At 40.2% G+C, this 23,867-nt stretch overlaps 1 protein-coding gene across 1 annotated transcript in view; it reads left to right on the top strand.

Moving 5' to 3' along the window:
- The window catches only part of LOC109919117 (A disintegrin and metalloproteinase with thrombospondin motifs 16), a 226,707-nt gene that overhangs the window by 150,861 nt on the left and 51,979 nt on the right, over positions 1 to 23,867 (top strand). Inside the window, exons 17-19 of the mRNA XM_048618170.1 lie at positions 7,208 to 7,359; positions 18,902 to 18,909; positions 19,400 to 19,433. Of these exons, the coding sequence (XP_048474127.1) occupies positions 7,208 to 7,359; positions 18,902 to 18,909; positions 19,400 to 19,433 (194 nt within the window). The remainder of the gene's footprint in view (positions 1 to 7,207; positions 7,360 to 18,901; positions 18,910 to 19,399; positions 19,434 to 23,867) is intronic.

The raw sequence follows: 23,867 nt of genomic DNA, 5'->3' as shown, positions 1-23,867 counted from the left end.
ATACCAAGCAAGTTGCTCTGACTTGTTCTTTTTCCGAGGCAGTCCCTCACGATCAGTGATGACTTTCTGAAGTGTGGGCCTTGAGGTGACTAAACAGTTCAATACTTGATCCACAACCCTTGCCACAAGTGAGGTGGGGGAGAAGGGTGAGGGTAGATCAGGTGGTTAGGTGTGATGTTTGGATTTTTGCACGCTGCTTCTGCTGTTTGCATGTGGCATCCACCTGGGTCTGTTGAAGTTGTTTGAAATGGTTGGCACCTTTGCTGATGATCCTTCACCTTGGGTTATCTCAGGTTCCACATTCTGACGAGTCAGTGGGAATGTTGCATTTCTTCAGGGTGGCTTTGAGGACATCCTTGAAATGTTTTCTGTGCCCTTGTGATAACCACTTACCGTAACAAAGCCCATAATAGAGAAGATTTTTTGCGATGTCTGTATCAGGCATGAGGATGATGTGACCCACCCAGCGCAAGAGACTGACTGTAACCAATGCCTCAGTGCTGGGTATGCTCGCCTGAGAGAGGACACTGTCTTACTGGAAAATCTATCTTGCCATTGGATTTGCTGGATTTTGCTGAGGCACTGTTGTTGATGTTATCTCGAGGGATTTGAGGTATGTTCTGTACATTTTCTCCAAAGCATACGGAAGGGCACGTAATACCGCCGCCCTATAGACTTTGAGTTTAATGCTGGTTTTGAGATTTTTGATGGCCAAAGACTGCTCCATCACCCTGGAGGCCATGTTGACTTTCATCGTTGACATCAACCCTCCCTGAATGGAGGTTCCCAAGTGGTGAGAATTGTCAAGTGACAGTGTTGTGTCGTGAGAACAGGCTTGAAGAAGACCTTGGTCTTCCAGATGCTTAGCCTTAAGCCCATTTTCTCATACGCCTCTGTGAATGCATTAGCAATGGTTTGGAGCTCAGCCTTTGAGTGTGTAAACATACAAGCAGCATCTGCATACTGCGATTCTGCTTGTGAATGGTCTTAGTTCTGGACTGGAACCCGGTTGAGCAGATTCCTATAAAGAAGCTTCACTCCAGCAAAAAGCATCCTGAATATGGGGTGGAGTGTTTAGTTAAAAGGAAAGCGGACAAGAGTGTTGATGCGATGACTCAGTGTTGCTTGATACCTGTTTGCACACACATTGGTGTGGAACATATCTGGAGTGTCGTCCTGCAGCAAATTTGATGAAGAGAAATTTCTGCAGGAAGCCATTTTGAGGAGGATGTTCCACAACCCAAATTAATAGAGTATGATGTTTTATGAGGTCAAAGAAGACAATATTGCTGCTGGTCTCTGCATTTTTCTTCGATTTGATGGGAAGATCAAGTCCTTTGTGCCCCTTGAGACATGAAACCGGCTTGGTAACTTCGGGAGGGACTCTTCACCTACGTGCAGTTTTCTTCTCAGTCTTCTCTTCTGTTTTGAAGATAGTTTCACTAACAGTTTCTCAGATCTTCTGGCATGCTCTCCTCCCATATGAGGGATATGTGGTCATGTATTTGTGCCAAATGCGCTTCTCTGCCATGTTTCAGCAGGGATCCATTTGTGTTGTTGGTCTTATTGGTTCTCTGCTGTCAGCTGACCTTTTCAAACTCCTGTCAGGCTTGGGTTGTGCTGAAATGGTTCCTGGTAACATGCAATGGGACGTGGTTGAGGGTACTCATGTTAAGGACTGAAGTTCTGTTGAGGCTATCCTCGAACTGTACCTTCCAGTGGGTGCTGGCTGCCACTCCAAGAATTTAAGTGCTCTAACATTCTCTTCATCACTCTCAACTCCTCACTGCTCTCCCCTGACTCTAACTGAGCAGCTCCGTTTCTCTCCTCACTGCTCTTCAGTGTCCCACTGTTTTAACAGGCTAACTTACTGCTGCCAACTAGCACTTACTTGTAGTAGTTAACCAGTGGCCTGCCTACCAGTCCTTAAAGGGTTTGCTGGAATCCAGGCAAAAACAGCTTTAATTTTTTTTCAATTAAATAACAGGAATGCTCATCCTGTTGCCATCAAAATGTTTAGGGACACTGCCAGCATATCTTTTCACAAGCACTCGCTTCTTGGACATATGTGTGAAACTGGGTGTTGGAGCCAGCCAGAATGCGTCATAGTCTGGACAGCAACTCACCTATAGCCCACTGTGACTGGCAAAAGGTGCAATCCTGATTTACCTTTCCAAAATGCAGCACCTCATATTTATCTACATTAAACTCCATCTTTCGCCCCCATTCACCCATTTGATCAAGGTCCCGTTGTACTCTGAGGTAACCTTCTTCACTGTCCACTACACCACCAATTTTGGTGTCACCTGCAAACTTAGTAATCATACCTCCTGAGTTCACATCCAAATCATTTACATAAATGACAAAAAGCAGTGGACCCAGCACTGATCCTTGTGGTACACCACTGGTCACAGGCCTCCAGTCTGAAAAGCAAACCACCACTAGCATCCTCTGTCTCCTACCTTTGAGCCAGTTCTGTATCCAGTTGGCTAGTTCTCCCTGTATTCCATGTGATCTAACCTTGCTAACCATGCGGAACCTTGTTGAATGCCTTAGTGAAGTCCATATAGATCACATCCATCACTCTGCCTTCATCAAACTTTTTCGTTACTTCTTCAAAAAACTCAATCAAGTTAATGAGACACAATTTCCCATGCACAAAGCCATGTCGACAATCCCTAGTCAGCTCATGCCTTTCCAAATGCATTTAAATCCTGTCCCTCAGAATCCCTTCCAACAACTTAACCACCGCTGATGTAAGGCTCACCAGTCTCTAGTTCCCTGACTTTTCCTTACAGCCTTTCTTAAATAATTGGACCACATTAGCCAACCTCCAGTCTTCTGGCACCTCACCTGTGGCTGTCAATGATACAAATATCTCAGCAAGGCACCCAGCAATCACTTCCCTAGCTTCCCACAAAGTTCTGGGAAATACCTGACCAAGTCCCAGGGATTTATCTACCTTTATGTGTTTTAAGACCTCCAGCATTCCCTCTTCAGAAATATGGACGCTTCTCAAGACATTATATTTTATTTCCCCAAGTTCCCTAGCATTTCAAGATGTGCTGCATGGCGGAGATAACTTGTTTGATAGTGCCATTATCCCTGTCCTTTACCATAGTTTATTCAATTGTTGACATACAAAAAAGTAATTGAGTAGCTGGCAATTAGCCAACAGAATATGGATTAATTCAGCTGTCATCGTGGCACTTTACATGTGTTCCGATGTACTAACTCCTTCACATTGTGTACAGTTCCCTAGAATTATGAACAGAGAACATCATTCTTTTGTATTGCAAAGCTAATCCATTAAAGAGCCTGCTGTTGCAAATGCCTGAGCCAAAGACTTTCAGACCTAGAGTTGAAGATGCATCAAACTATGCTAGTAGAAATGCATACAGGTTTAAATTGTGAGTCAAAGAAAAGAAACTGTAAACCATAGACACCTTGTCATATTAAATCATTGTTGTTCGTCATTCATCTACCAAAACAACAGCTGTTTCTGTGAGGTGTAAAACTAATTGAATGTTTTTATAATCATGTGCACTCTGAGAAAATGAGGTTAGTGAAATGTGTGTGTAGATTCACATCAATTTTAATCAAGGGGAAGATTATCATTTTGCAACAAAAGTAAACCATGACAGGTGTTGGGCACGCAAAATAAAACAAGACAGTGTTTGAAATATTAGTAGTAGATGAGACAACATCTGTGAAGAGGGAAACAGTTACCATTGTGACAAGAGGTAATTGACCTAATGTCAACAAGTGACTCAATGAGTAATACTGTAGGCTCGGAGTGAGAAGATTGTGGGTTCAAACTTCTCTCTTGGTTTTGGACATAAAAATCAAGTCTGACACTCCAGCGCAGTACAGAGAAAGTGCTGTACTATCAGAGATGGAGTCATTGGACAACACCTTAAACCAATGTTCAGTCTCTCCTTTTGGGTGGAGATAAAGATCCCCTGGTACTATTCTAAAGAAGTACAGGGACTCATCCTCAGTATCTGAGCCAATATTTATCCCTCAATTACTATCACAAAAACGGATTATCTAGTCACAATCAGAGTCATTGTGGGAACTTAAAGTGGCAGCTTGGTATTTCTTTATTCTGTGGGCGATATGGATGTGAATGCCACTGGCCATGCCAGCCACATGCCTAATTACCCTTGAAAAGGTAGTGATCAGCGACAATGAAGCAACAGTGATACAGTTTCAAGCCAGGATAGTGTACGCCTTGGAAGGGGGACTTGCAATTGGTAGTGTTCATATGTGTCTTCTATCCTTGTCCTTTTTAGTGACAGAGATTGCAGATTTGGTAGCTGCTGTTGAGGGAGCCTTGGTGTTGCTGCAGTACATCTTGTAAATGGTACACATTGCTGCCACTGTGTTTCAATGGTAGAGAGAATGGGTGTTGAAGGTGATCAGTGATCAACTTGGCTTTTTGTTTGTTGTGAATGATGTCAAGTTTCCTCAGTGTTGTTGAACCTGTACTAATACAAAGCAAGTGGAAAATACTTTATCATACTCCTCATTTGTGCCTTGTAAATGGCGGGCAAGCTTTGGCCAGTCAGGAGGTAATCCCAGCCTCTGACCTGTAGTTATAGTCAAAGTATTTATGTTGCTGATCCAATAGAACTTCTGGTCAGTAGTAGCATCTAAGATGTTGATAGAGGGAGAATCAGCAATGATAATGTCATTGACTGTCAAGGGGGAAGACTATATTCTCTTGTTGGAGGTGGTTATTGCCTGGCAATTGTATGTTGCAAATTTTCATGGCACCTACCAACCCCAGCCTAGATGTCATCCAGATTTTGCTGTCTATGGACTGCCTCATTTGATGGATAGTGAATATTGCTGTGGTATTTTCTACATTCAAACAGTGACATTATTTTGGTGTTGTTTAATGGAATGCAAACTACAAGTGAATGTCTAGCAGTTGTGAAAGAGACTATGTGAATGAAGTATTTTGTCTTTTTTACTCTGTAGATATTGTCAGATTTTAAGTATTTCCTGAATTTCTTTTATTTATTATACATCATGTGAGTTGTGCCTCTATCACTGCTTTTCAAAAAAATATGAAACTTCCAAACTTGAGAAAATTCACAGACCTTAGTCTGGAGACCCTATGTTAAATAGTTGGTGTCTCATACAATAAGAAATACAAGGCAATGGCGCATCAACAGGGAACTCGAATGTTTTCTGTCATGTCTAATAAGGATATCATACTCTTTACTTTCAAGATGTAGAGTCAATTCAATCTGGATTCTTCAAAAATTGGTTTGAAAAGCAGACTATACATACTGAAGGTGGCTGCCAAAGGCCAGGTGACCTTCTGTGATTCCTACACAGCGATGGAATTAACTCATGTCTGAACACTCTTCTGGAAAGTCACTTAAATGTAAATGTTCTGGGTGGAAGTCAACCCTTGAAAAAACATTCAAAAAATGAAACCCACTGGTAAATGGAATTTACAACCCCATTGTCTGAGTATGAGTCAAAATAATGAGTGTAGTCCCCACCTCCAGACTCTGTGTCTTGGATTTATTTGATAGTCTACAAAGAAAGCTGAAGAGAAACAAGTTTACCACAAGCAGAGTTGCACAGTCACCATTCGTCTTCTAACTTTGAATCATTAGTGTGGACAATAGAAGTATTGAACATGTGGTCACATGTTTGAGACTAACTGCAGATAACAAATTTTATTCTTCCAAAAATCAATCAGAAACAAGTCAGTCCGGAAGCCAACAGGACAGGAGGGATATGGCTCCAGGAAGGCGAATGGAACCCTGCACGAGCAGCCAGTAAACCCAGATAGTGCAAGAGAAGGAATAACTTTGTCTCTGCAGAAGATTGGCCATAACTTCATTTAGAAACCCAGCAGCTCTCCAGAATCCATTCATCCAAAAAGACAGGAAAGAGAACCCATCCAGACATGCATCTTAACTTGAAGCTTGACCATATGATTTACTTATTGCATTTCTGCTGGTAGCCTTAATGTTTGCTTTGTCCCTGGAATTTATCGTGTGCCTGTGTGTTTGTGTGTCTCTCTCTGCACAGGTGATTGAGTGTATTGCATGTACATTATTCGGTGTTGTGTGAATAAACGTTACTTTTCCTCATGAGTTTAACTGAAAGTTTGCTTCCTGTTCATTGCCAAAAATGACAGCAACCAAAAGTTTTAAAACACTCCCTCTCAACACTTTTGTTGTGGGCAATCGAGAGGTGAGGAAAAGGGGAGAAGCCATTCCACCATCTCTCTCCCATCACTAAGATTACTGTTACAAATGAGCTAAATTTATCAAAAAAACCTTAAAAAAACAAATCACTGTCTTCATACTAAAATGGACATTTGTTTAAAATATCCAAGTTCTGTGAGCTGCTGAAACAGAGAGAAGCTTCACATCAGGTAAGAGAGCTATTATAATAAATACATGCCTGCTGTTGTATGTTTTAATCTCTACTGAGATGATATGATTAGTTTTCAAGAGAAGTTTTGACCTGTTTCTTCCCTGTGGTTCCACAGCTGAGTCATGACCTTATGGTGTACGGGATGGTCGGAGTAGCAACTGTCTTAGGTTAAACCATATTATTTATGGTTATTTATGGTTATTATTTATATTATAAAAGTAACAAATACATTTCCAGTTCTCTTGAAAGGTGCACTGCTGCTTTGAATGATGCCCTAAGCGCTATCCTTCCAACACCTTACCAATTGAGGTCAGACGCACTTCTAATTAAAAGAACTCCTTAGTGGAATGGAATAAAAGGAATGGAACTGCTTTAAAATTTAGTTTAGGTTTCCTTTCAGCCTTGAATAGGGGTACAGGGAAAGTTCACATGAATCCGATCATCTTTAGTCAATATAACAAGAAACTTTCTTTTATAACACAAACTGAAAAATGTGTAGAATTTCTTGCTACTTTTTAGAAAACAAAAATTAGACACTGTTTTACTGAGTTATAAAAGCACTGTGTTAACTGGTATTGGAAAAGGCTTTGTTGTAGTTTGCTGCCTTCAGATATGCTTTATTGTAATAAAGAACTGCTGCTTTGAGACAAACTGCAAAACATTGATAGATGGAAAAAGTTAGTTTGGCGACTGTTTAATAAGATCATTTGTTTGATTAAACTTTACAGGGATCATTTTTAACATGATAGAAGATGAAGTGATGAAAACGTTGTTTCCAAACTTTATTTTATTTATCCAGATACTACTTCAGGGCAAAAATCCAGGGATTGGATGGGAATATTCCTTGCCAAAATCATCGACTGAGAATAAAACAGCTCCAAAACACAATTACACTTGGGCCATTGTTCGCTCTGAATGCTCAGCTTCTTGTGGAGGAGGTAATGTTTCCTTGTGCAATCACTTAACATGAATTTACAAAGTTCTGAGGTAGACCTTTCACATTATCAGTTAATGGAAGATGTGACTTATACATCTTCCTGTTTAAAATAAGCAGTTGTTCATTTATTACTTTCAGAATAAGTGGGATTAACTATTGGCTTCAAGTCTGCACAGATGAATAGGAAGAAGGCTGAATAAACAGGGTGTGTTTTCTGTATATAAGTAGGTAACCCTAAGAACAATGGACACATGTTTCAGCTGATTCAACAATATCCTTCCAATTTTCCCTCGTTACTTCGGGTGTTTCATCTACTACTTCCTTCCCTTAGTAATAAGTACATTTTGACTTTTTTATTGAATTTTGGAAGGATATGCTGATTGGATTGAAAGGTAGAGGCAGTTGGTTTGGAGTTTCAGTGCTTGATCAGTTCAGTTGAATGGCCAGTTTCTGTAATTGAATTGTCCTTTCTGTCAACATATCTGGAACGTATTAACATACAAAGGCTACACTCTATTATGAAGTTGATTAATACAATATACTTATTCTGCTTTAAAATATTTTTCAATATTGTGCTGTCAATCTGTTTATCAAACTAGCAGCTTCCTGTGTCACACATAATTCCAATTATATTTTAAGCAAACAACTTCAGTTGCCTTTTATGAGAGGAACACAATTCCTTGTGCCCATGAGCAAAAGTTTTCTTGATGTATTTTGCTAAGGGTGCTTCTCTGTAACCCCATTCTCTCAACACTCTAATTATAATACATAGATTAATTAAAGAAGAGATGCACAACACTTAATTTCATTTTAGTTAATAATTTTAATCGATGTTATGTTTTTGAGAATGCAAATTTTTTTTGAATCCCAATGGGTCATTTAGAAATGTATCATTCTGGGGACAGGTTACAACTAAGAAAGGAAGTTTGCACAAAATACCAAAAGACCAAAAATATACATAATTATTAGTTATAACATCTAAAGGAAGTTATAAAACCAAATCTCGATCGCAGAGTTCGCAAGACATTCCAGCACTGTTACTTGATCCCTGGAATATCTGGAGAAGCCACATAAATACTGATGTTACAGCATGTAATCGGGTAATTCCCTACAGAAATACAGTCATTATATTTTAGGGGTAAAGAACAAATTACTTTCTCTGAAAATAATTTATAAAAAGAATTCTAAGAGATCTGCTGAGTAACAGTCATAAGCAATTAAGCATTTTTTTGAGTCTGTGTAAGAGCAGTTCTCTGCAAGAGCTGTTTGGCTAGCTCCACTTGCCCATCCATGCTGTGCAGCTGTGCAAAGTTTAATTTTCAGGTGCTTATCCAATTCTCTTTGAAACCTAGGATGGAATCTGCCTTCACCCTCTTTTCAGGCAGTACGTTAACAGAATATGATTACTCACTACATGTCATATTAGTTCTGTTGCCTGTCATCTGAAATCAGTATCTTCTGGCTCTCAGCCGTTAAAATGGGAACAGTTTCTTTCCAGCTACTTTGTCTGGCTCGCTTATGATTTTTAGTACTTTCATCAAACCTCCTCACAACTTTCCCAAAGGGAAATGAGCACCATTCTCCAATCTACCTTAACTGACGTCCCTCAACTCTGGGACAAGCCTTATTAGTTTTCGCTGAACCTCTCTCGAGCCGTCACAAGCTTCCTATAATTACAGTGGCTAATGTAGGACGCACTATTTCAGTTAAAGCTGAACCAGTATTTTATAAAGATTCATTATAACTTCCTTTCTTCTGTAGTTTCTGACTCAATTCGAAAGCTTAGTCTCCTGAATGTTTTGTTAATCACTTTCCCAACCTGCGTTGTAACCTTCAATGATTTAGGCACATAATTGCATGTCTCTCTGTTTCTGCAATCTTTTAGAAATATATTGTTGCCTTTCCTCATTCTAGCTGTGAGAAAATAATCAGTTCACTTTTCTGTTCATTAAGTTTCATCTGATATGTGTCTGCCCATTTCACCAGCCTGGCTGTATCTTTTTGGAATGTTTCTTCACAGTTTACATTCTGTTAGTTAGCTATAGATTATGAAACTGTACCCTGGACACTGTAGTCTATGACACAAATATATATCAAGGAAAGCGGTGGAACCTATAACAACTCATGGAAAAACTCACCTTGCTGCCATCCACATCATTACTTTGTTTTGTATCACAGCCTACTTCATTTTGATATTGGCACTATCTTTTATTGCATGGGCATCATTTTTACTGGGAATCCAGTTTGTGTGGCACTTCAATCAGGCAGCATGGTGGCTCAGTAGTTAGCATTGCTGCCTCACAGTGCTAGGGACCTGGGTTTGATTCTGGCTTCTGTCAAATGTCTGTGTGGAGTTTGCATGTATTTCCATCAGGTTCCCACTGTGTGCACCACAGTCCAAAAATGTGTAAATTAGGTAGATTGGCCATGTTAAATTTATTGCCTGTAGTATTCGGGGATGTGTGAATTAGGTGTATTAGTTATGGGAAATGCAGGTTTGGGGGGGATGTGTCTGGGTGGGATGCTCTTCAGAGGGCCAGTGTGGACTTGTTGGGCCAAATAGCCTGCTTCCACGCTGTGGGGTTCTATGATTTATCAAAAGTCTTTTGGAAAACCATTTAGATGACAACAGCCACATTACCTTTACCAATTCTATTACTTCATCAAACAACTCTATCAAGTTAGTTAAACACTGTTTCCAGCCTGGCTTTGTTTACTTTATCTAAACTTTACAAGTGACTATAAATTTCATCTCAGATTAGCTCTGACGTTAAATTGTGTAGCCTGTAATTTCAGGATTTATCTATAAAGCTTTTTGTAAATATGAGTATAACATTTGCAGTTCTCCAGCTCTTCGACATCATCACCATAGTTAAGGAGGAGTGAAGTATTATTGACAATACCTCCACAATTTCCACCTTTACTTCTCTCAGTATCCTTGGATTCTGTTGACTTACAATTTTAAATTCTACAATATCTCCTTTTCATCTATTTTTTGGATTCTTATGCTCCCTACCTTCACACACTTTTATATTTTATATTTCTACAGAAGTCTTTTCTATTTCCTTCTTGTATTAGCTGACAACCTGTTTTCATATTGTCTCTTTGCTCCTCTAATTCTCTTATTTCCTTCCTAATCTTCGTTCTGAATTTTCCATTTTCAATCTGATTCTTATTTGTATTTTTAACCTGACATCCGTCATACGCAACTTTTTGACTTTTATCTTATTCTCTTTCTCTTTCTAGGCATTGCTTACCCTGCCTTTCCCTCTAGTGGGAATGTACCTTGACTGTACCCAATTTATCTCCTTGTTTAAAACAGTCCATTGCACCACAATTGTCTGTCAGCCAATCTTTTACTCAAATTTATGAAGAATAAATTGATTCCCACCACACTGAAATTGACCCTCCTCTAATTAGGTTTTTTTCTTGTGGATTGTTCCTTGTCCTTTTTCCTTCTCCTTTGCTTTGCTAAACTGTATAATACAAATCTATGATTAGTCTGCCCTAAATCTTCTGCTATTGACGCTTGATCTGCTTGATCCCCCTCATTCCCCAGAACCAGATTCAGCTATGCCTAAAATAAAACAAAGAACTGCGGATGCTGATAATCTGGAAAAAAAAAACAGAAATTGCTGGAGAAACTTACCATCTGTGGGGAGAAAGCAGAGTCAACATTTTGGTCCACTGAATCTTCATCAGGAGTTCTGATGAAGGGACACTGAACCCAAAAGGCTAACTCTGCTTTCTCTCCACAGGTGCTGCCAGAACTATTGAGTTTCTCTAGCAATAGTTTTTGTTTCAGCTATGTGTCCTAATTGGACTGGAAATCTGCTGCTCAAGTAAACTCTCTTGAACATAGTTTTGAGCCTTCTTTCCAGTCACATAGTAACATTACCTTCTGTGTATTCATTTATGTATGAGGTAATTAGACTCACACAGAAGCAGAATTAGAAGAATTAGTTAATATTAATAGTTATCAATGCTACATTAAATTAAAGCCACAGGCATGCTCAGGAAATGTAAATTTAATAGATACTGCAGTGTTAAATTTGGCACAACCAGCAGGCATAAGTTAGCACCAAAAGTTTTTTTTTTCCCAAAATAACTCTCATGCACTTCTACACACAAAAACCTTCACCTTAAACACAGCTTTTAGATTGGTGAGGTCACAGCTGATGTGTTCATAAGGCTGGCATATGTTAACTAACTTTTTAATGCATCACAGATCTCAATCTCAGATTTAATTTTAACAATCAACATGCAGTGTTCTTTACCATAGAACTTCTGCATGTTTCCCCATACAACAGCTTCTGAACATTGTGCAGTGTTATTCTAGATACCACATTCATTTGCAAATAATTCATTACCTCACTGATTTAAGGTTATCCTGTCACCCCATTAGCTGAATATTCTTTTATTGACAGGTGTGAAACTATTCTCTGGTCCCCACCCTTGCAGTCTCCCTGACTCACTCATACCCCTTGTAGCTTCATTTTCTTTCTCATCCCAACTACATCTCTTCTTTTCACCCACTTTGCAGTCTCCTTGCTTCCCTGTCTCTTGACATCTGCCTTGTGGCCTCCCAGTCCTCTTCACACCCACTGCCCAATCCTTTGCACCTTCCTCATTTTCCTAAGCACCATCTGGACGGCCTGGGCAGGCAGCCACTTCTGCCAAAAGACGGCTTGCCTCAGTAAAATGGCTGCTGACTCCCAGAATCCATTCCCACAATTCTTCTTGCTCCTGGAACCCTGTAGTATTTCCCCCTGTGACTCCTTCATTGCCAGCATGTATAATCCTGCTCGCCACTACTCTAAGCATTTGTTGCAAGCGTTGGAGCAATCCAGACTATGCTTGGAAGAGGAGTTCCTTCTTTTCTAATACCAGGGGTGAATTTTCTTTGGTTACTCCTCTGAGTGGACTTTGCAGGAGAAAGGAGACTTTTGGGGCAGATTTGTACACCAAGCCCATGCATTTTGAGCACTGACTTTAATTGTACTTATTCTGTGGTTGTCCTCTCAAGGATCTCCTCTCCCTACAGCCCTGTGATGGTTTCCTCAATCAATATTCTCACCTGTCTTTCCTTTTCTTCACTGGCTAGGTCAACATTTATTCTCAATTCCTAATTCCCTTTGTGAAGGTGGTGATGGTAAGCTGCCTTCTTGAATTGCTGCAGTTACTGAGGGGTAAGTACACCTAAGGTGCTGCTAGGAAGGGATGACCAGGATTTTGACTCAGCAGCAATGAAGGAACAGTGATAGGCTTCCAAGCCAGGATGGGGTGTGGCTTGGGAAAGCCTGTAGGTGGTGATGTTTACTTGCTTCAGCTGCATCCCTTCTTTCCTGGTAGTTGGTGTTGCAGGTTTGTAAGGTGTTGTACATAAGCCTTGGTGAGCTGCCCACTCAGAAACACAGTCCTGCCCTTTTGAGCCAGGTCTGTGCTATTGCCACAACAGTATGGATAACTCGAGTTCACCAACTTTATTCATCATGCTTTGTGTGTTCACATACATGCACCACATTCATACTTCTTAGGCCCAACTATTTCAACTGCTTCAACAATGATTTTCCCTCCATCATAAGGTCAGAAGTAGGGATATTCACTGATTGCTCAATGTTCATCACTATTTGCAACAGTCCATGTCCAAATTCAACAAAACCTGGGCAATATCCAGGCTCAGGCTGAAAAGTTGCAAATAAAATTCATGCCACACAAGAGCAAGAGCATCTCCAATAAACAACAACAACCAAACACCCTTTGACATTCAATGGCATTACCATCACTGAATCCCCCACAACATTGATGCTCAACATTGACTTAAACCTGAACTGGACTAACCACAAAAGTACAGTCACGACAAGAGCAGGTCAGAGGCTAGGAATATTGTGAAGTGACTCGCCATCTACGTGAAACAAGTCAGGAGTGTGATGAAATATTCCCCACTTGCTTGGATGAGTGCAACTCCAACAAACCTCCAGATTCTATCCAGGACAAAAGAGTCTACTTGATTAGCACCACATCTACAACGTCTGTTCCCTCCACCACCAGTGCTCAGTAGCAGCAGTGTGTACTATCGACAAGATGCACAGCAGAAATTCACCAAAGATCCTCAGACAGCACCTTCCAAATGCCCATCGCCCACCCCCCCCACCCCCACCCCCAACCATTTCCATCTAAAAGGGAGAGGGCAGCAGATTCATGGGAACACTTCCACTTGCAAGCTCCCCTCCAAGCGCCTCACCATCCTGACTTGGAAATATATCTCCATTCCTTCAGTGTTGCTGAGTCAAAATCCTAGAATTCCCTCCTCATGGGCATTGGGGTCTATCTACAGCACATGGACTGCAGCGCTTCAAGAGGCAGCTCATCACCACCTTCTAGGGACGGGCAATAAATGATGGCCCAGTCAGCTACATCATGTCCTGTGAGTGAATAAAAAATCCTTATTGTGTATCCTTTTAGTCTGACAATACCTTATTTTTTTCCAATTCTAGTACAAACTGTCTATCTCCATCTTTTGTGTGCCTTATTTTGCATTACTGAAGCCATATCTTGGCACCATCCTCCTACCAAGTTAGTTTAAAGTAAACACTTACCAACAGCATGAGCAACCTGCCTCAAAGAGCATTGGTCACAGCCCTGTTGAGTAATGTTTAATTGGAGAATACTATTTTATTACCGAGTATAAGATTTAACTGGTTATAATTAACTTTAATCTCCTAGGTAGGTTGTTGCTCATACAGGAATCGTTTTTCATAGGACTTTGTGCACAGTAAGGTATAAACGCTGACTAAGGTCGTATTTTATTTCCAAGCTCAAAAGAAGGGATTTGTGTGATCGGTGGTAATAAAACTTGTCGATGTAATGGCTTTAGTCAATTTTTTGCTGGATCATTTCACATCTCACATGATTTAAAACAGCTGTTCGCATTTGTGATCTCAGAAAATAAATGAGATTTAATAGGAGCTGTTATACAGGAATTTATTATTGTAGAGGAAGGAAAGGATTATACTTCACTGTTTTGTATCAATGAGAAAAACGACAGATTTCATAATAACTGAGATCGTAAAACATTACTCTCAGCGTGACCAAGCACGACATTGGCTTACACTCCAATATTGAGAATTGTTCTTTTGATAAGTAGTCTACGCAGATAGCTGGAAGATGAATGCAGTACTGAATACAAAGTTCTCGAATCTTGTCCAACACAACATGTCTTAGAGTCATGGAGTCATACAGCTTAGAAACAGACCCTTTGGTTCACCCTGTCTAAGCTGACCAACAGACACCAAACAACAATAATCCTATCTACCTGCACTTCGTCCATAGCATACATTTTAAGTACTCATCCAGATGCTTTTTAAATGTTGCAAGAGTATCTGTTGCCATTACCGTCCTCTTAGGCAGCATGTTCCATATATCTACCAGCCTCTGGGTGAAAAAAGATCTCTCATATCTCTCATATCTCTTCTAAACCGCATGCTCCTCACCTAAAGGAAGGGACTGTACCACTGTGACACAAGTGTTCCCCCAAGGTATTTGTGTTATCCCAGAGATTTTGTTTTAAAATCACAATTTAAACCACTTGCCTTCAGTTTAGTTGACTTCAGAGGCAGACCTTAGCTACAGCCAATTACGGTTTCATTCAATGAAGAATAAAACGTGTAGAGACGAAGGAAGAGAGGGAAAAAAAACTAAATGTTTCCTGTTTTTGTTTTGTAGATTACTTCAGTTTAATTTAAACTGTTCAATTCACCTTTCAAGGATGTTCTTCAGCACTTGAATAGAGATCCTTTCATTGATAAAGAAAACACCGTGTTCAAGTTCCTTGGTGAATTTTTTGCCACTTTTATTTGTTAATGCTTGCTGTTGAAATCATGGCCCTGTGGGGCAGGATTGGGAAGAAGAAAACATCAGTCTGACCTATCCATATCAATTCATATGGATGTTGCCATCTGACCAGTCCATCTATAACCTTCCTGTAACCCACAACCATCTTCTTCGCTATTAACCACTCTACCAATCTTGGTGCTATCTACAAATTTGCTTAACATTGCCCCCATATTTGCAGTCATGGAGTATGAAGAAATGACACACACATTCATAACCGAAGAAACAAGTTGGTAACCCAGGAGCCAGTGTGTCTTTGAAGTAGCTGACCAAACTACTCTTCCCCTGGAGAAGAATCCTGCTCCCCAGCTGGTGTAAATAACCTGTTTGATGTCTTTGTTTATACCTTTCCTGACCTTGGCTGATGAGATATAAGGATTTTAATTGGATTATCTGATTAGGTTACCCCCATGCAGTCATACCTAGCTCTCAGCATGAGTTGTCCCCTGGGATATTCCAACAATGGGAATGATTTCTGTATCCCAGCAAAGTGGAAAGAAATCATTCACATGTACCCAAACAGCTTGAATTGGGCTAGACCAGCTGCTAAAGATGAGTCTGAGGTGAATCCCCACCTCAGGGACAGGTGTTGACATAAGTCTTATCTGTGTTTTATATGTGTGCGCGTGCACCTTAGTTAAAACGGCCCTTGTTGCCCCAGACAGTAATATCTTCAATCAAAATCCTTCCTTTGTAGCTCTATGTTCCACTACCACTAGACAGACTTTCACCACTAGAACTTCCTCATAGAGTTTACATTTGACAGTTTGATTTTCAAAAACAATTGATACTGTAATCATAGTTTGAGTAATTACATACATAACTACATAGAGAATATGTGTACCCACATCTCTTAAAGTTTACTCTACCTTACTGGAGAACCATAGCAAGACCAAGGTCCATTTGCAAACCAATCAGCCCTCTCCTCTCATGGATGCACATATGCTGGTTCTCTTCTTGAAATGTTATTCTTCTGAATCGTCCTGATAAGTGCAAGATGAAAAGTTTTGATGAAATGTGTCTTTTCTGGCAGCGCTTCCCATAATTTCTCTTGCCTTAGCCTTTAGGTTAAGCATTCCCTAATTCCTTATTTTGCATACATGTAGTAACTCTTACAATCTGGTGCCAGTTTTCTCTCATTTTATTTTCTTTGTCTTGATCGATTTTTTTGGTCATCCTTTCTTGATTTTTTTTTTAAATACTCCATATCATTTGACTTCCTACTTGGCAAAATTATAAACTTCTTATTTTCAATCTGAAGCGAGACTATTGCATTTAAATAAAAGAAATTGGCTGAGGGAGATTGGGAAAATGCATCAAAAGGCTTGGCTGTATAAAGGCAATAGGTAGTTCTTCAAGACCCATTTTATGACATGCAGCAACTACACAATTCTTAATGGTGCAAAAACTCGAAAAAGTCTGTCAACTGTGGCTAATAAAGGAAGTTCAGAATTGTATAAGAGTATAAAACAAGGGCTATAAAGTTGCTAGAAATAGCAGTAAATCTGAAGATTGGGAATATTTTAGAACATAGCAAAGGAGGACAAACAAACTGATAAGGAAAAGGAGAATAGAATATGAATGCAATCTACCAACTGTGAAAGCTGCTATAGGTATGTAAAAAGGAAATGTTTGGTCAAAATGAATGCAGGCCCATTACATGCAGTGTGAGGGGAATGCATAATTGATAATAGAAAAATAGTAGAAGGGCTAAATGACTACTTTTAGAATATGATGTGGAGGTGCTGGTGTTGGACTGGGGTAGACAAAGTCAGAAGTCACACAACACCGTAAACCTATTGGGCTAGAATCATAGAATCCTTACAGTGTGAGAGCAGGCCATTCAGCCCATCAAGTCCACTCCGACCCCCCTCAAAGAGCATCCCACCCAGACCCACCCCTTGCCCTATCCCTGCATTTTCCACCCTATGGACAATTTAGCATAGCCAGTCCACCTAACTTGAACATCTTTGGACTGTGGGAGGAAACCGGAGCACCCAGAGGAAATCCATGCAAACACGCAGAGAATGTGCAAACTCCACACAGACAGTCACACGAGGATGGAATCAAACCCAGGTCCCTGGCAGTGCTAACCACTGAACCACTGTGCCGCCCTAGACTATAATCTGGTGTCGTGTGACTTCTGACTTTGCCTACTTTCAGAATAGAATAGCCTTTATCGTCACGTACACTCAAATGAGTGCAGTGCAAAGTTTGTAATGTCACCTCTCGGCACCATCTCAGGTACAGAGTACCTAGGTACAATACTTTTAAGTGTTGTTACAGAATTCATAGAAAAAGGTTAGCATGGGAACAGAGTTTTAAAAGTCCAAAATGATAATACAAGTGACTGTAAGTACTTAAATTCCAGTGCCTCTCCAACATGAATCCATGCCTGCTGACCCCAGAACATCCAAAATTGTGCAGGTTAGGTGGATTGGCCATGCTAAATTGCCCATAGTGTACAGGGATGTGTAGATTAGGTGGGTTACGAAGGCTGGGTCTGGGTGGGATGCTCTGTGGGATGGTATGGACTTGTTGGGCTGAAGGGCCTGTTTCCACACTGTAGGGATTCTGTGATCTATGAGGCCATGCTGCCTGTACATGCAGGCCTCCTTCCGGAACTCGCTCAGCCGCTGCTCCAGGACTCAGTCTGCTTGCTCCGTCACCACTGTGGGACTCAGCCCACAAATTGGCCTGCTTGCTCTACCACGGGATACAGCCTTTCTTCACTCCATGGCAGCCATGAAACTCAGCCCATTCTCACTCGGCTAGAGGAGCTCTGACTAGAGCATCCTGCTGTGTCGCCATTTTGCAATCAGTAGTTGCTTTGTATCTGTTTCACTGTGGAAGATACAAAAATCTCCCAGAACTAGAGATCCGATTATTAAGTGAGTGTAAGGAATTAAAGGAAAAATGCTATCACTGAGAAGATTGTACTGGAAAAATTAATAGGGCTGAAAGTTGATAAATCCACATGACCTGATAACCTTCATCCCAGAGTATTGAGGAGATTGTTTAGAGATTGTCAATGCATTGGTAATGATCTTCCAAAACTCCATAGATTTTGAAAACGGCCCACAAATTGAAAAGTAGCAAATGTTACCCCACTACATAAGAAGAGTGAGAGAGTAAACGGACAATTACAGACCTATTAGCATTACCTCACCGGCAACATTCCCCCTAAGCTGCACTGATCACCAGTATCAACACAGCATGGACCTGGAGGAACACAGCAGGTCAGGCAGCATCAGGTGAGTAGGAAAGTCGACGTTTCAGGTCGGGACCTTTGTTAGAAATAAGGACAGGGAAGGGAGCTGGGAAATAAATAGAAGGAGGAGGGATGGGACTGGGGAAGGTAGGTGGGATGGTGATGGGTGAGTGCAGGTAGGGAGTGGTGGGGATTGGTCATTGAGGTGGGAGGGGCAGATAGGTGGGAGAGAAGATAGGTTGTGTTAGGTCGAGGAAGCAGGGATGAGAGGGAGATTTGGATGTGGGATGAGGCGAGGGGGTAGGTGGATTTTAAAACTGGTGAATTCCATGTTTAGGCCATCGGGCTGTAGGTTCCCGAGGCGGAACGTGAGATGCTGCTCCTCCAGTTTGCGTGAGGCATCATAGTAGTACTGGAAGTGGCCCAAGATGGATATGTCATCAAAGGAGTAGGAGGGAGGGTTAAAATGGTTAGCGACTGGAAGGTGTTGTCAATTATCGCGTATAGAGCACAGATGCTCCATGAAATGGTCCCGGAGTCTCTGCTTGGTTTCACCGATGTAGAGGAGGCCACATCGGGAGCACCGGATATCCCCACCACCCCCTATCTGCATCCACCTATCACCATCCCACCTACCTTCCCCCAGCCCCACCACCCCTCCCTCTCTTTATTTCCCAGCTCCCTTCCCCTTCACCAGATCTGAAGAAAGGTCCCAAACCAAAACGTCGACTTTCCTGTTCCTCTGATGCTGCCTGACCTAGTGCATTCCTCCAGCTCCACACTGTGTTGACTCTGACTCCAGCATCCGCAGTTCTTACTATCTCCTGATCACTGGTATACTTATTTTTTTCAGAAAGCTTTTAATCAAATCCCCTAAAGGAGGCTGGTTAGAAAAAAATACAGCCCATATGTGATAAGAGGTAATGTAGTGGCATCAATTAATATTTGAGTAACATACAGGGAACAGAAAGTAGAAATAAATGGGTCTGCCTCAGGTTGGCAAACTGTGACTAGAGGGGTAACAGGAGGTTTCAACGCTAGGACCCCACCTGTGCACAACGTTTATCAAAGATTTGGAGGTGGGTTTCCAAATGTAATATTTTCCAAATATGCAGATGTTACAAAGATGTGTAGGATGTGTGCTCTGAAGAAGATTTGGACAGGTTTACGGAATAGGTGAGAACATGGCATATGGAATACAATGTGGAAGAACATGAGGTAATCCACTTTGCTGAAGGAAATGCAGAATATTTCTTAAATGACAAGAGTTTGAATAGTGTAGATGTATAAAGAGACCTAGGAGTCTTCATCAGTAAGTCAATGAAAGCTAGGTGCAACAAGCTATTACAAAGACTGGAATGTTTGTCTTTATTGCAAGAGGATTTGTGTACAGCGGTAATGAAATCTTGCTTCACTTGTATAGGAGCTTGGATTGCACTTGGAGTACTGTGTACTTTGGTCTCCTTATCTCAGGTAAGATATTATTGCCACAGCGGAAGTGGAACAGAGGTTCACTGGACTTACATCCAGGATCGGGGTATTGTCCTATAGAGAGAGATTGGGAAAATTGGATCTGTATTCTCTAGAATTTTGAAGAATGAGAGGGGATTTCATTGAAATCTACAAAACACTTGAAGGGATGGATTCAGTAGATACAGGTAAGATGTTTCTCCTAGTTGTAGAATCTAGAACAAGGCAGCAAATTTAAAAATAACAAGGAAGTCACTTGAGTCCCAGAACAGAATAAAATCTTTTACTCAGAGTTGTGAATCTTTGGAATTCTCAACCATAGAAGGCTGTGAAAGCTCAGTCTTTGAGTATGTTTAAGGTAGAAGTTGACCTTTCTGATTTCCAGTGGCACAGTGGGTTATAGCTCTTACGCTAAATAAAAACCAAAAGAACTGCGGATGCTGATGTCACCGCAACCAAAATGTTAACTCGGATTTCTCTTCACAGATGCTGCCGGACCTGCTGAGCTTTTGCAGCAGCTTCTGTTTTTATAGCTGTTATGCTTGTTCATCTCACTATCATTCAATGCGCGGTTTATCCCACTGCAATATTTTCAGAGTGCACTTTTGGCAAATAGCCACACAAAACATTTAAAAACCTAAACTCCTAAGGTAAAATCTAACCAATGACAAAAGTTGCTAGGTACATTGCCACAGTAAATATTTTGGCCAGTGCATCTTTAAGTGTGTCCTGTGTTCAAGACCTTAATTCCTGGTGGTCTGTTTCACCACACTAGTTATTGTTTTCTCTTTATTGATTTCTATCTTTGTCACTGTACTGCATCCCCATCACCTCCCCCACCACCATCCACACCTGAAACTGTTTGATTCCCTGCTCAAACAACATATAGAGCCATTATTCATCTTGCAGTTGGAAGGACAGAGAAATTAATGTAGATCCTCGTATATTTCACTGCAGAATGCTGTTTTAAACAAGCACAACCTTGATGACAAATGTCTATTCTATACAGAATGGTAGAATGCTGCAAATCAAATTGAAGCATGTCAGTTAAATGATTCACTAATGATGCTATAGTAAGAATGATTTCTGGCATTCTTGTCTAACCTTGCAAAAGATCAGTCTTCCAAGTTTTACATGTGAATGATGCCCTTTATTAAGAAATGTCCAGTTCATCTTGAATGTTTAATGAAGTGAACAAACACACTGGCTATGTTGTTTTCACAAAGGATACATTCATTCAAAATGTCAAATATAATTTCATCAATTAGCATGCTGACCACAGCATATTATCAAATGGATGCAAAACATTTTATATTTCTGGTTTCCTGATTAATACTTTTATTTGAGTACAAGATTTTGATGCTCTTTTGGTTCAGTTCAACATTGTAGATCCTTCTGTGATGAAATGCTGCAAGTCTTGTATGTATTTACTGATTTCCCTTTCTTGTTCTCTCTACCTTTACCTCCCTTACTACAGTTCTGTAAGTAATGTAGCATCTATTAGGTTTGTCCTATTTGAAATGGGAATGAGAACTAGACCTAGGCTTTATGGAATCTTAATAATGAATTTGTGGGTGGTGCATGAATTCACTCAGCCTGAGATTTTGCCCTCGCCCTCCACTTGACTAGAAGGATAATCTATTGAATCTAGTTTAATTTTAACTAAATATTTTAAGATTACAATGGCATAAGTATTTGTTTAACTATAAGAAAAATCTCAAAAATAGTTTTGAAAGATTGTTTTTAATCAGTCTTTAGCGTAACTAAGCTTTTTTGAATTTAATATGAACAAGGACGGAACTTATTTTTGTTACTAAATTAGATTTAAATTATTCATACAAATTCCCTATTTTTTCAATGAACTTGCCATAGATTTTTTTTTAAATGTTGCTGTGTGACATTGAACAGCTTACTGAATTATGCTGTTTGAAGTAAAAAAACTGAAATGGTTTGCCAACACTAAGTAAAATATTTGCATTGAAAGTAATTGATTAACACAAATACATGAATAAGCAATGATTTGTGCCTCAAAACTTAAGTTATTCAGAGTATTCTGAAATCAAGGGTTTGTAGTCTATAAATTCTGTTTTGCTTGCTTCTTTTCCCAAAATAATGGCTGGACTTAATTTATGTTCTCTGGTGAAGGAAGTAGGGAAAGAAACGTACCTATCGTTATTAAGAAGCACAGCAAATCAGTATCGTGTGCAGTAACAGCAAAATGAAAGCTAAAGTTTTGTCAACCTCTTTTTGTAAGAACATTTCAACTGTTTTGAAAACTGATGTCCTTTGATCACATTCTCATTTGAAATTCCTGTTCTTCCAACATTTTTCTTTTGTCTGAAGTCCTATCTTCCCTGCCAGTGATCTCTTCTCAGGCTCTTCACAGCAGCAATTTGTGTTTGTATAGTTGTGTTAACATAATTCTTTCTGTATTTCCCACTTTGGCACCTACCCCCAAGAAACCCTTTTGATCGTGGTGTCTGTCTTCCACTATCATGATCTGGATTTTTCCTCATTGTCTTGCATGTAGTGTCTGCGAACTTTTATTCCTTTAATCCTGTCATCTGTCCTCTCCTCTTTGCTTTCCATGGTGCTGCTTGGCTTTTCCATATATACTTTGTCTTTGATGCCTGTGCTCTGGCTGGCTCTTGTAATTGAATCCCTAGGTTACCTACTTGCTTTTACAATTTTGAAAAAGAAAACAACATTATGATCACTGCAGGCTGTTGTGAATATCTAGTTCATGGTGCGTATGTTTTAGAATATAACTTTTACTTTGTAAGTTAACTCTACAATTTATAAATGCAGTTCACCAAAGCTTGGAGTTTATTACACTGCAAAAAGTGAGGCTATGTTGACTTAGGGGAGGTGATGGTATAGTGGTATTATTGCTGGACCGTTAATCAAGAGACTGAGACAACTTTCTGGGCACCCAGGTTCAAATCCCGCCATGGCAGATGGTGGAATTTTAATTCAATAAAATAGTTGGAATTAAGAGTCAAATGATGACCCTGAAGCCATTGCTGATTGTCAGAAAAACCCATCTGGTTCACCAATGTCCTTTAGGGAAGGAAACTGCCATCCTTACCTGGTCTGGCCTACATGTGACTCTTAACTGCCCTCTGGGCAATTAGGGATGGGCAATAAATGCTGCCTAACTAGCAACGCCCTCATCCCGTGAATGAATAAAGAATAAAGATTCATAAGGTAAGATAATATGATAGATGGGTTTACTTGAAGAACTGGAGACATTCCAATTATTTCAGTAAAGCGTAAGTTAATTAATGTGATTCCCAAAATTAAGGTAAATTTTGGAATTAAAAGGTAGCTAATCTGCATTTCTCCCTGACAACAAGCTGTATGTATCACATTGCCATGGAGATAGTGGAGCTTTGTGAGATTTTTTGTTTTAAGTTATCTCTGTGAATTTAGTTAGAACATAGACAACCGGCAGGATTGGTTAATGTTTGGAAAGAGATTGTGTTAGCTTTAGGACTCTTGTTGCTTGTAGCATCTTGAAAGTCAAGAGATAAAACCAAATTTGCAGCTGAAATAGAGAAAATGCTAAATCTGTTGCCTTTGATGCAGCTTGGGAGCTGGTATTCTGTATAAGACATAGTTATCAAAGAGAAAAACAACTGGAAGATTTGTTTAGCTGGAAGCTTCATGAAGAATTCCTCAGTGAAAGGCAGTAGTGAAAATCAGTGAAGCTTATTGTAGTTGGAGTTCTGGAAATAGTCAGCTTTATTGCAAGTTGAAGCTGTGTTGTTGTCTGAGGGGTTACCTTATAAAGGCTTATAAAATCATGAGGGACATGGATAGGGTAAATAAGCAAGGTTTTGGTGAGTGAGTGGGGGTTGGTGAGTCCAAAATAGACAGCATAGGTTTAAGGTGAGAGGGGAAAGGGATAAAAGGAACCTAAGGGCCAACTTTTTCACACAGAGGGTA

Source organism: Rhincodon typus, chromosome 2 (assembly GCF_021869965.1).
Source record: "Rhincodon typus isolate 14 chromosome 2, sRhiTyp1.1, whole genome shotgun sequence".
Taxonomy (NCBI): Eukaryota; Metazoa; Chordata; class Chondrichthyes; order Orectolobiformes; family Rhincodontidae; genus Rhincodon; species Rhincodon typus.
Note: the sequence above shows the minus strand (reverse complement) of the source record. Positions and strands in the feature narration are given on the sequence as shown.